This window comes from Lycorma delicatula, chromosome 7 (genome assembly GCF_047948215.1).
Source record: "Lycorma delicatula isolate Av1 chromosome 7, ASM4794821v1, whole genome shotgun sequence".
Classification (NCBI taxonomy): domain Eukaryota; kingdom Metazoa; phylum Arthropoda; class Insecta; order Hemiptera; family Fulgoridae; genus Lycorma; species Lycorma delicatula.
The window spans coordinates 95,098,778-95,113,200 of NC_134461.1; the positions used below are offsets into that span (position 1 = coordinate 95,098,778).

General features: G+C 30.4%; 1 protein-coding gene across 5 annotated transcripts in view; it reads left to right on the forward strand.

The window, feature by feature from the left end:
* The window catches only part of Acat1 (Acetyl-CoA acetyltransferase 1), a 33,909-nt gene extending 19,988 nt beyond the window's left edge, over positions 1 to 13,921 (forward strand). For 2 of the 5 annotated variants that reach the window (XM_075370287.1, XM_075370288.1), the window contains exons 8-10: positions 3,159 to 3,316; positions 4,648 to 4,764; positions 13,631 to 13,921. In XM_075370287.1, the coding sequence (XP_075226402.1) occupies positions 3,159 to 3,316; positions 4,648 to 4,764; positions 13,631 to 13,910 (555 nt within the window). In that variant the 3' untranslated portion in view covers positions 13,911 to 13,921. Of the gene's footprint in view, positions 1 to 3,158; positions 3,317 to 4,647; positions 7,252 to 12,852; positions 12,899 to 13,630 lie in introns of those variants that run through there. The other 3 variants (XM_075370289.1, XM_075370290.1, XM_075370292.1) reach the window with 3 other exon arrangements.
* Positions 13,922 to 14,423: the final 502 nt, after the last annotated feature.

The window sequence follows — 14,423 nt, forward strand, 5'->3', positions numbered from 1 at the left end:
GTGACAAATTGAGAAAAAATGATTTATTCAATGACAATGAAACTTACAATACTTTTCAACATAGTCTCTAACAACATTTAAACACTTGTTCCACCATTCTGTGAGCTTTTTGATTCCCACAGTTAGAAGTCTTTACCTTGCTGTTTGAACCAGTTGTGTACCGCATTTTTGATTGCTTCATTGTCATCAAACTTCTTACTGCATAAAAAGTCTGTGAGCGAATTGAACAAATTAAAATTGGATGGGGCAAGGTCTGGGCTGTAAGGAAAATGTGACAACACCTCTCATCCCAACTTGTCGAGCATTTCTCCTGTTCTCTGAGCGATGTGGGGGCACACGTTGTCATGCAGGAGAATCATACCTTTTGAGAGAGCGCCCTAGTGTTTTTGCCTTATCATGGATCTAACTTTCTGTTGGATATGTTAGAATCGTACTCACTGTTCACGGTATTTTGTTCTAAATAGTCATTAGAAATTGAACCTTGTGAGTTCCAGAAGACCATCAAGATCACTTTACCAGCTAACACATGAGTTTTGAAATTTTTTTTGGTGGGCGAATCACGATGTTTCAACTCAAGACTGTCTGATTCGGGCTCAAAATAGTATATCCACGTTTCATCACAGGTTATTATACGATCTAGAAAGACTTTCCACTTCAAACCGTTCTTTGAGCTCAGAACAAATGTGAATCTGGGTGTCTTTATGGGGTTGAGTCAACTCTCTTGGAACCCACCTCCAACACGTTTTGCAATAATTCAGCACGTCATGAATGATTGAATGCACGGTTCCAACACAAAATATTACACATACTAGCAGTTTGGGAAGTTTTGACTTCCCTGTCTTCGTGAATATTATTTATTCAATTTTGCAGTGTGGTAGTCGAAACTTCAACTGGTCTTCCAGAGCGATGGAGATCAGTCACACTTGTCCTGCCCAAATTAAACTGTTCCACCCACTTATGCGCATTACTGAGATTTAAACACTTTTCACCATACTGTTTCAACATTCTTGAATAAATTTCTGCTGGTTTTTCAGGATAGGAAAAAATCATATCACTGAACGTTGCTCTTCCGGGATACACATTTCAAGCAGAGCTACATTCTGAAATCAACAAAAGAGGTTATGTTCAGATTAATTATGATTGAACAACTGATTAAATGTGTTCACAAGATTGCCAACTTGACCCTCAAAAAGTCTCATTGTCATTGAATGAACTGCTTTATCTCTACATCAATTTTGTCTTATTAATTATTGAACGTCCCTTGTATTTCTTATCTTTGTTGTATTAGTTTAAAGTTTGTTAACAGACTTATTATTTGCATACCTTGAGGTGTGGTTATGTTGATTGTGTCATAGCATTTCCTTTTTATTATCCTAACCTCCTGTAGGGGAAGACATTCACCTTGTGACGACGATTCGAGTCATCACACCACCCCCTTCATTACTAGCCCTGATTGGCTTTACCAGAACTATAAGGTCTTAGAGACCCTTTAAATATAGTTACGTGTCACATTCATCGGTTCGCCCTCCATCAGGATGCCACTGATGCAAATCCCTCTGTAGACATTTTCATCAGTATGTTTTAGCTGAACTTTGCCATTGCCTTTGCTTTAGGTTTCTTGCAAAACATTTTTGCTCACCTACTCTAATTTGTAGCTCTTTCAACTGCAACCCTTTCATGGAAGCGTGATCCCTGCACCTTACTCTTAACATCGAAGGACAAATACAAAAATTATCAGCAAATAAATTCAAATGTAGACTGCAGTAACAAATATAAATTAATATGAGTTTATTATAAACATCTAAAATTTTATCATCATACCTTGTAAATTGATGATCACTATTGCAATGTTGCCCTACATGAAGCCTCTTAGATTTATTAAACATTTCTATTTTAACATTGTTAACTAATTGGAATTTAGACTACAATTTAAAATGAACCAACAATCAATGTTGATTTGAACATTGTTCATATGAATAAAAGTATTATTTTTATCGTAGTGAATTTCACATCTAGTCATAAAAATTTCAAGATTGTATTTTCTTTGTATAAGTCAATTTTTATGATTATTTATCTCGTTAATAATTCATTACCTCTGAATTGACATAGATGTGAGGAATGATTTTGCTGCTTTGGTGGACAGCAAGAATGAATTTGATGCTATGCTGCTGTCACATAGGCTGACATGTGTAGTAACATTTTTCTAGATCTATTTTGGGCATTTGGAGGTTGGTACAAAATTATAGTATATTGTAGTGGTTAGATCAGTCTAAAATTAGATAAGAGTGATATAATTAAAGGAATATAACCTATAGCACCAATAAAATTAGAAGGAAGTATTAATTGGGCTGATAAATAATCTTACAATTTCCACACCTTGCTGAAACCAATCAAAATCTATTATTGTAAACAGTGTCCAGAGTAACATATTCTTTTATAAGATGAGTATGCTCTTATAAACAACACCAGTGTGGAATTTGTTGCTACGAATTATTTGCCTGCCCATGTATCATATCACAATATATTTCTTAACATTTTTGTGTTTTGCATTTAATTTTAAGATTATCCTTAAAAATTGTGTTTGTTATTGTGTACTTAATTGTGTTATTATTACTAATGTGAATTGTAATTAAAAAATAAATTTCTTTTATTTTTTTCATAGAAAAAAATTTGATGGAACAAGAATATGTAGTTGCACCTGCTGAGATTTATTAAATTTTTATTATCCTAGAGATTGTAGTTAGTAGATAACGATAATTGTTTATCAGATTTTCAAATATACACTAACAGACCATGTTATGTAGATCAATATTTTAGGAGTTGCTCCAAATCAAGAACTTATATGCATTACAACAATAACAGTCTTGTTCATTACTATTAAAATGAACACTATTGACAGTATTAGAAATATAATTATTTTAATGTAATATTGCTTTAATTTTAATAATATATAGGATGTTCTAGTGGTGGTAATAGTAGTATTTACAAGGAAGTAGAACAGTATGTGGACTATAAAGGCAGCTTAAACATTACACTAAACATGTTAATAAAAGCATAACATCTTTATTTATTATTACAGCTTTATCTTTTACAATACAGTAATAATAATTATTTAAAAAAATGGTTATTTTTTTAGAAATATATTTTTAAAATTTCAGTTACTGGAAAAAACTGGTGTCAATAAAAACGATGTTGCAATGTGGGAGATAAATGAAGCTTTCAGTGTTGTAGTGTTGGCTAATATGAAGATGTTAGATATTGATCCATCAAAGGTTAATGTTCACGGAGGAGCTGTCAGCTTAGGCCATCCTATTGGGTATGTATATTACAATTATTCTTATATTTACGATTTTAAAGTACATTCATTAAAACTTCAACTGACCATCTCTTTAAAAGAGCATCCCTTTCTCTTTTTTTATTTTTTATGCTGTGCTTGCAAAAGCTTTTTACATTCTTTGCCTATTTTTCATAAATTTCTGATGAAATTAAGTAAACTTTTTTTTTACATAATTTACTTAAAATCCTGCCTTCTTTTGCTCATGGTTTAATTTGCTTCCAAATTATGTATTATAATTAAAAACCCAATTCAGTTTCATTCTTAATCCAGCTAAATTATAAATAAATGATATGAACTTATATGAAGCAATCAGCTGATTTCTTGATGTTAAAATAATTAGTTTTGGTTTTCAGACATATAAATAAAAAATTATATATTTTTACCTCTAACATGTCCTAAGTGACTGTTTATTATCTGTAGTTAATTTTCTCCATTATGTATTTGTATGTATTTGTGCTGGTAAATGCAAACTCATTTATGTAATGTTCCCATCATGACTAAAGATACCCAAGTCTTCTAAGGAATTAAGGGTGAGGCAAGAACCCTCTGTCTGTACTTTAGAGAATCCCTTTAGGAAGGGTTCATTTACCTTATTTCATGGAATGCTTGAAATATATTTTCACCCTTTTTGCTTAAAATTCATCCCTTCTCGTTGGTGTTTTGTAGATTTTATTAAGATAGATTCACTGGATTTGTGTAAAATAGTTGCTATAGAGTTACTGTATAATCTAGAGCTGAACTTCTAATCAAATAAAGCCAGGACCTGTAATGTTTTTTGTGTACTTGATTTTCTAATAACCTGTGTTTATAAGAACATCATAGCTAGCAGCTGATGTTTATCTGTCCAAATAAATCAAGTGTTTCAACCACTCTGCCCTTTTTAGTTTTCATGTGGAAACTTGTCTCATAGCAACTTTGTTATCAGATCTGCTGGATGATTTTTCGAGAACATTTTTAGCCTCAAATAAGCACATTCTGAATACTCCTACACACATGGGAAACTTCACTAATTTTAATAAGGTTTATCAAAAAAGGATTTGTTTGGTTGTACTTATTTATATTCTATGTTGGTCTTGCCTAAATGGTTATCGACACCTAACATATGTATGTGCTGGAGCAAAAAAAATGTACTGTAAATTTAACTAAAGTAATGTATTTAGTGATAGAGAAAGTGTAAATTATACATTCTCTTTGATCATATTTCAAATTTTTTATAATATTCTTGAAATGAGATCTAAAACAATAATTAAGTTTCTGAATAAGGGTTAGATGCTTGATTACATAGGTACTGATCTTTTGCTGTTTTACAGGATGTCAGGTTGTCGTATCATTCTTCATCTGCTATATAGTTTGAAACCTGGCCAAAAAGGAGTAGCTTCTATTTGCAATGGTGGAGGTGGTGCTTCTTCAATCATGGTAGAGAGATTGTAAGTCTGATTAAAAATAGAATAAAGATATCAATACCAAATATCTCTTCACATGGTGTAATGGTTAAAATCTATTATTTCCTTACAATATATGTACAGAGTGCATTTATTGATAATTGCATATAACTTTACTTGTGATAAATTATTTTAATTGCTAATTAAATCTGAAATTTGATAAAATATTTAACTAAATATTGAGAACATCTTTTTTTCTTTACCGATTCAAAAACTGGGCATATATTTATTGTTGTACAGCATATTAAATCATATTTAACCTCTGGTTGCTTATAGAATAATTTTTTTTATAAATGTTTAATCATACATAGTTTTTCTGTTTTAATTAAATGGAACAAAATTAAGCAATAACTCTTTTGTTTATTACAGCTGCTATAGCTGTTTGTATGTATTTAAGCTTATATTTATACACTTATTATTTACAAATTTTGTTTGTTACTTTGTTGATTTTACAGCATTTGGATTGTATAATTTAAATTTTTTACTGTTACTAGAGCAGATTATATCTAATAATAATTCAGAGCTTGGACCAAACCAAGGAAAATTATTATTTTTCTCTGATTTTTTTTAATAAAAATTGTAAAATTTTCTCTATATTATATCCAGTGATACCATTGGAACTATTGTTGATCTTAGCGATACAATTTAAATACTTATTGATTGAGAATATAATTAACAAATTTTGTTAAGATAAAATTAATTTTTACATGTTTTTACAAAGCTGACCATTAAGAACATAATAAATAATTCTTTGAAAAAAAATTATTTTATTACAATTAAAAAAAGAAATATTATATATAATTGTGACAAAACATAACGTTAAAACAACATTTTTTAGTCTATTTTATTGTAAAACAGCTTATTGTTACTATGAATGCCAGTAACTTATACATGTTGTCTTTTTTCTTAATTTTTCTCTGTTATTTCAAACAACCTGTCATGTATCTTCTTTGCCTTTAATTTATACCTGAGGTGAATGAATATTTATGTATCAAATTTTTTTGTTCTCTTACATATTGAATATACTGCATGTCAGCATCTGTGTATAAAATGCTTGTTCTTCTGAAAGTAACCATTTTATCATATTTTTGATTCAAAGTAAAGTGCTTTAAGAGATTCATGTATTAAATTCTTTACTTGATGTACTTAATAAAGTAATCTCTACTTTCACTCTTAAATCTGACAAAGTTTAGTGAAACCTGACAGTAAATGTTAATTGCTGGTTTAGATTGTTAATCAGTTAATGTTACCAAGTTATTATTTACAACACTTTATTTTATGGTTGTATGTATTTTTTTCTCATTAATGCCCTATTATAAATAAATAAAATATAATTTAAAAAATGTACAGTGATTCCAAATGTTGTACAAGTAAACAAAATTAAAAGTTCAATTTACATTATATATCTGTGCAATTAAGCATAATTTTAAAAAATGCATAAAATATAATAACTACATTTCTCATAGATGAAAATAAATAAAAAAAATATTGCTAAGAAAATTTTTTGGTACAAAAATATTTAAAAAATATAAAATATATATAGGTGTTATATATAAAATATTTAAAGGTGTTCTCATATTTGTTCAGGAATGGCAGCTTGATATCTGCCTATCTTGATTGATTAATATAACCATATTAGCAAAGGTTTGTTATTAATTTAAAACTAATTTGTAAATTGTGTTTAGTTATTTTCCTTCTGAGTGAAAAAAAATATTTTGCTGTCATGTTTGAAATTGGAAATTTTGAACTACAATTTTTAGCTATCAAAATTTTTATTCTGCTGATGAATTTAAGGGTAAAGTGTAAAATTTACTCTTTAATTTTTTGTAAGCTTCCATTATTATTTTTTTTAAGAAACAATTACGCAGTTGATTTTACTATAGCATATTAAAGACGTATGTGTAGTTAGTTTTCTGTAGATTGAGAGGTAATGTGAGTATCTGTTTAGTTGTAAATTTAAAAATTATCTTTCAGAGGACTTTAATGAAAAGATGAGTTTCAAAAACTTCTTAATTTTTTGCAGGATTTATTAGAATATAATTTGAAAAATGTATTGTATTTTTGAAAATTTTTATCTCTTTCTTTATTCTTTTTTATATATTATTCATATATTAGTTTATCATTTTTTATTTTATTTTAATTTTTTTTATAAGTTATTAATAAACAATACCTTCATAAAAACTTAACTTTTTTTCTTTCCTTTATTTACTAAATGAGTCGGCATGTGTTTTTTACTACATCAATATATTTAGAGTATAGTGGTGTATTTAATCGATTTAAAATACAGTTTTAAAATTGCCTTTAAAACTCTGTACATCTAATTGTAAGGTCGTAGTAAAATGATAATGTTTATTTATAAAATAAAGAACTTACTGGGGTATAAGATTGCATTTCAGATGCGAACTGTTTTTATATATATAATCTTATTAAATTTTGTAATAAATGTATTTAATACTTCTTTTATAAATGTTAGTTATGTGTAACTTTTTCAGTTCCTTCCAAATTAATCCTTAGAAATATTTATAAAAAGGAAAAAAAGGTTGTTGACATCATGATGTGTTTCAGTCTCTTATCTTGCTATTTTCAACAATGGAAACTTTTAACCATTTTTTTATTTTTCTCTAAATATGACATTTTTTTCAGTAAAATGTATCCTTAGCACGTAAGTATTCCACAGTTTAAAACAGTGAAACATTGGTACATTTTTACTGTTTGAAACAATGATACATTTTTACAGATCTGTAAAAATGTACTGTAGGGCTAACAGTAATAAATATAATTATAGTAATAATAAATAATTATAATAAATTATAATAAAATATAACAGTAATAATAAATAATTATAGCTGTATTACTTCCTTTAACCAAATGATTGTAGGTAGCTTGACATACAACGTGTAGTTGCTTTAAAAATGGCATAATCCTTCTCAAGAATAACAAATTCAGGACTGGGTTAATAAGAAACGTGAGAAGTGATATAGTTACCAGTTGTGTTTTTCACAGAGTTTATTATACGAGGGTTATTATTTTTTTTCAAGGTCCGATCGATCATGAAATTAAAACCACAGTGAAAATAAAATTTTTTATTTGTAACAAGTATTTACATAGTTACGCTATTTCTCTACATAATCGCCACTCCGACTTAGACATTTGTCGTAGCGTGGTACCAACTTTCCAATACCCTCGTCATAGAACGGAGCCACCTGTGTTTTCAGCCATGTTTCTACGCTGGTCTGCAGCTTGATGTCTGTGCCAAAATGTTTTTCTCCTAGCCAGTGTTTCATGTGAGGAAAGAGGTGAAAATCAGATGGAGCCAAGTCCGGGCTGTATGGTGAGTGATCAAACACTTCCCAACGAAAACGCTGCAGGAGCTTCTTTGTTACACCTGCAGTGTGCGGCCAAGCATTGTCATGGAGAAAGACAATGCCTGATGACAACATTCCTTTCTGCTTATTCTGAATTGCCCTTTGTAGATGTTGAAGAGTATGAGGTTGAGGTTGCAGTGATGGTCGTGCCACGTTCCATGAATTCCACCAAGAGAACTCCATTCCGGTCCCAGAACACTACTGGGTTAGTAGCCATACACTTTCTGTTGGAGAAGGTTCACTTGAACTTCTTTGGTTTACTGGGAGAATGAGAATGCATCCACTATTTGGATTGTTCTTTTGTTTCTTCAGTTTCGAAATGGACCCATGTCTCATCCCCTGTGACCGTTTTGTTCAAAAAATTCTCCTTCATTGTGGTAGTGCTGGAGAAACGTTAGGGAGGCATCCATTCTCATTGTTTTGTGATGCTCACTCACAATGGTATAGAGAGCTCAGCTTGAAATTTCAGGAAACAAATCGCTCAATACAGAAATTGTGAACTGACGATTTTCTCGAATTGCCTCTTCTGTTCGCTCAATGGGATCATCAGTTGACACTTGCTTCCTTCCCTGACCTCCTGCATCATGAACATCTGTACATCCTGCTTTAAAGTTCCTGCACCATTGTCGCGCTTTGCTGTCACTCATTGAAGTTTCACCGTACACATTACTTATTCGTCGATGAATTTCAGCTGCATTACACCCCTCAGCCTGAAGAAATCGAATTACCGCATGCACCTCACACTTGGCGGGAGATGCTATTGTTGTAGACATGTTTACGTGCTAGCTGCGTGTTCAGAACTAAACGAAGTGACGCGACATGATTGAAGGCCATACTAGAGATGCTGCGCAACACATATGTGCAAAGGTTCATCCAATTTTTGCGCGGGTTTTTATTTCGTGACCGATCGGATCTTGAAAAAAAATAACCCTCGTACTGTTGCAGATTAGCATGCCAGGCCCACTGAATTGTAGGTAATATTTAACCCTAAAAGTGGCTCATTTACTCTGTTCATCCCGCAGTCTTGTAAACATCATTGCTTTCAGACAAAGCAGTTCTGTGTAATGCCACTACTACATCACTAGAAAGACTAACATGAAGTTAATGTAACTATATTTCTGGGAAAACAATGCTGTGAAGATATCACTGTCTCAATTGATGGGAAAACAAATATTTTACCATAAATCAAATTTATTAAGTTTTAATGGAAGTAGTTGAAAAATGCATTAGTTCAGAATAGATTTATTTATTTGTTTCATCATCTTTGTAGTCTGACCAGCAGTGAACAAATGAAGTCCAGTCTGTGAACAAATAAATTCCAGACGTTAGCTGTAACATATATATTTATAATTAAAATTAATTATTATTTTACTTAGCACATTTATGTTATGGGCTTTGCTGGCCATGTCTTGCCGTGAAACAGGATATATTTGAAACTGAACCAAGTTAAATCTTAAGTCCTCTTTGAGTTTCATTAAAATTTCTGCCAATCTATTTGTCATGCACAGACACATACTATTTATACTTAATATGAAGAGGAACAGACCGACACCAGGTAATGGATTGTCAAATGTTAATTCTTACATTAACCCTATGAATATCCTCTTACAGCTGTGATGGATAATGGCTGTGTCTTGATCACAATAAGTATATACTTTTATCAAACTCCAGGAGTAGAATTATTTATTTGAGAATAATAATAAAATTTCTGTAGTACAAAAAAGTTACTTAGAAATATTGTTGATGTGATGTTGTTAGATGGTGCTGTTCAAGGTAACAAAAATATAATTATACAACATAGATTACCATATGCAACAAAGCAAGAAACAATTCATTTTTTATTTAATATATGAATAATCAAAAAGGAAAATATTATAAAGATTCAATTTAACATCAGTTCCCTTGTCAGTTGAATATTTTCACAAGAACACACACTACAATATTTATTTAGTGAAACTTAAAAAAAAAGAGGGGAAAAGTCTTTTTAGATTACTTTGGCTGAACCTGCTTCTAATAGTAATAACTAGTATGCAGGAAATAGTACATTATAAAAAAAATAGCTGAGCAAGAGAATACCCATAATTACAATACACTTTTCTAAAATGCTATTACAAAAACTTTATATGATATTCATAGCAGAATAACTTGCTGGAAATTACCAAAAATAAACAATAAATAAAAGTCTCGGAAATTAAAAAGACTAAGCGTAATACAATAAAATAAAAACTAAAGACATTTTAATCATTAAACTTCATTGACAATTCATATTTCTCTTTACAATTTAATGTTAACTCAATCTAGCTACTACCACTTAAAATTCCCTTAGATTATTTTGACTAAGGATACTTTTACTAAAAAATCTTTTCTGGAATTCTGTTAAAATAGACCTTGATATGAAATGGACAATATTCATCCCTCCAACAAATTGCATAGCAGACAAATATTGAGTCTACTAATGATACTAATGAATATTAATTAAAATGAATTAACTCCATTCTTGGGTTGAATATTCACTTAACTGTTTGAAGTTGCCTATCACTGTTAAGATAATCAATATTAAAACTTAACTCTTTGTTCAATGAGCAACTTTTTCTATTCAATCTTTTTAATCTGCTGTTGTACTCTACCTTCTGTAATTTTGTTCAGAATGTCTTCTACCTTGAAATTTCCAACTACATAGTGCTTGAAAAAGCATAATAATTTATAACAGAATCCATTCCTGGTATCAGTATGTTGTTTCTCTACTATTTCAACCAAGAGAATTTTTTATCTTAACTGTAAGGTAAGTTGTGGCACCTTTGTATGTAATATAAATGCAATTTCAAGGTAAACAGGAAAATTGGAAGCAGATCAGTCTTAATGCAAACTACAAATTCCCGCTAATTAATTAAAACATTGAATGCTCATTGCAAAAAACTTCAGTATGGATTTGATGCTATTGTACGAGGTTTGTTCAAAAAAATTATGCGCCAATGGAAATATCTAGTGACATGTGGTAGCAGCATTGTATTTTGCATAACCTCCTCTGTAATCACATGTTCTTGGAATGTTGATATCTCATTTAGTTTTTGTGTTATTGTTATTTGAGTGCAACATTTTAAATATTAGTAGCAATTTTGGTAATGTGTGTTTTTTGGGAGCAATGATGCAACATAAAATTTTGTGTGAAATGGGAAAACTAACTGAATCTTTTTAAGTTATGAAACAAGCTTATAGAGATGATGTTCTACCTCGTACGCAATGCTGCGAATGGTTTTCACGATTTATAAGTGATTGTCTGTCAACTGAAGATGACCCTCGACCATGAAAGCCTTCAACTTCAACTGATGACACACACGTTCAGAAAATCAACAATATGATACATGCAAATTGTCGATTAACTGTCAGAGAACTTGCAGAAAGGGTTAGCATCTCGATTGGATCATGCCATGACATTTTGACTGAAAAAATATTTTTATACAGCTCATATAGTACTTGTTTATCATTTGGTGTCTTATTATTCTTAGAGTTTTTTGCCATTTTCTCCACTCAATCAAGGTGGTACATCCAATTTTCCATTGTCAACACAGGGTTTAACTTAGATATTTTATTTTACTATATTCCCTAACATGATTGAAAAGTTTCTTGAAATGATAGCCATTCCGGCAATATTATATTTTACTCTCCAAAATCCCTAGAATCTTACACATTTTTTATCATACTTGTGCACATTCTCTAATAAGTTTTCTTTTTACTCTATATAATTTTTTATAATTCTTGCTACAAGTTAGATATTTCTGTTTTATGAAACCAGAATTAGTTTTTCTATTTAATCTTAGTAACTTGAAGACTTCTGTGTACACTTTGTAACATTTAAAATTGAACCATATCGTGTTATAATTTTTTCAGCAAAGCATTCAATCAGTATTTTGTTAGCCAGCTCCAATAACCTTAAAAAAACAATGGTAGTTTTCCAGTTACTTTATTTTATCTTTCATTTTTTGTTTGAAATCTGGTTATATTTTCTGAAATCCATTTAATTTTTTATAACAGTGGCTAAGTCTCTACAATACTATGTCTATAACCAACAGGCAATGATCTGAGAAAATATTATTACAGATAACAAAGAAAGTGATGTTTTATTACTTGAGCCATAAGTCAGTGGATGATGAACCCTGAGAGTCTGTAAATGTGAAATACCCATTCTCATATCCCTCAACATGGTTATTTCACATTGAAATCTTACCATTGGATGTCTTCAACATCCTCAAGATGTGTCTCAAATAAAAGAAAACATATTTTGAAGGAATTTTTTGAACTCAATATTAATTACTTTTTTCTGAACCCTGAATTTATAATCCAAATGGTAAAGTCTTTAATGGAAACATCTGGATTCATCCGCCAAAAAAAATTTCAAAACTTGTACCGGTAAAGTGATTTTGACGGTTTTCTAGTACTTAACAAAGGCCAATTTTTAGTGATTATCTGTAAGAACATACCATGAACAGTGACTACTACTCTAATGTGCTCCAACAAAATGTGAGACCCAGGATGAGGCGAAAACCTCAGGGTGCTCTCTCAAAAGGTGTGATTGATTCTCTTGCATGACAACATGTGTCCCACATTTTGCTCAGAGAAAGGTAGAAATGCTCGAGAAGTTGGGTTGGGAGGTGTTGTCACATCCTCCTTACAGCCCAGACTTCACCCTGTCTAATTTTCATTTTTTCAGCCCACTCAAAGAAACGTGGCAAGAAGTTTGACAACAGCAAAGCAGTACATGAATGGGTCAAACAGCAAGGTTGATCACTAACTGTGATCAGTTCACAAAATGGTGGGACAAGTGGTCTAAATGTTGCTGGAGACTACGTTGACAAGTGGTGTAAGTTTCATTGTCATTGATAAATTGTTTTTTCTCTACATCAGTTCATCTCGTTAATTTTTGAATGTCCCTTGTTATCAAATTATTTACAACTTGCTCCATATTTGATTTAATATTAGTTTTTAATGTTTAAGGAGTACCAACAACTTGTCCTTAGTTATATTATTTTGAATAACTATCGGTTATCTGAACAGTGTAGTATCAGTTGGTATTATGTTAATTTTTCTTAATATAAGTGTCAATTTACAATAGTCCTAGCCTACTATTATTCATCCAAACCAAATAAGATAAAATTATTATCCTAATTAATTTAACTCAGAAAGTTTATATTTGACATCTACCAATATAAAGTCTTTTTATAGATTGAGGAAAAATTATACTACACAGTAGATTAAGATGTCATGACCTTAAAATGTTGATTATGATCAAATTAGTGTTTCTCTGGTGATGTACAACCCATTGGAGAGTACTGTGTTCAAAATTACAGCTTTAACTAACATCCTTTTACCTAAATATTTAATGATAAGTAATGTATCTTAATATTGTTTACTATGTTTACATATAAACGTATGTGTTCATTTAACTGTTTATTTTCATTAATTATTCTATTTAAATGTGTTATTTTTAGTGCAGAGGAAGAACTAATTGGTGTTCCAAAGCTGAAACTGTTTACAAAAAAAGATTGTATGCTTTGTGATGAATTTAAATTAAATGTTCAAGAGATTTTTAAAGACAATTTGTTAATAGAAACTGTAGATATAACAGATACTGAAAATAAACAGTATAGAAAACTGTACAGATATGAGATACCAGTTGCCTTTATTCATGGACAGTTTGTTTGTAAAAATAGATTAGATGTAGATGCTGTCAAACGTAGATTAAACTGCTTAAAATGTAATAAAATATAAATTTTATTCTGTACTGCATTTTAATTTTTCTGTTTGAAATTCAGCTGTAATATATTTCTTAAGCAATTTATATTAATTTTCAGCTCATTAGACAACACATGTTGGCTAGTGTGCTGTAAATTAATAAAATTCGTCATAGTTAGATTTACCAGATTACATGTTTACAAAACAATTGATAATAGATTTACCAGTTTACAAAACAATTGATAATTAAACCAACCTAACAAATGTCCCGAGGAATGGAATTATTTGATACAAGGGCAAGGAAATGTTTTCTGTGATGTCTTCTAACTTGAACTCCTGTTGAGTTTTATCTAATACATGGCATCAAACAAAGCATAGCCAAAAACCAGGCTCTTCTGTGCAGGAAACACCCTTGCTGAACAGGGACATTACTTCTATATTAACATGCAGTCCACTGTTTGTTTTTAAAAAAAATATTATTATATGATGTTGTAAGAACTCATATGATCATCAATTGATGAACCAGTTAGAAATGCTTCTAGGGACATT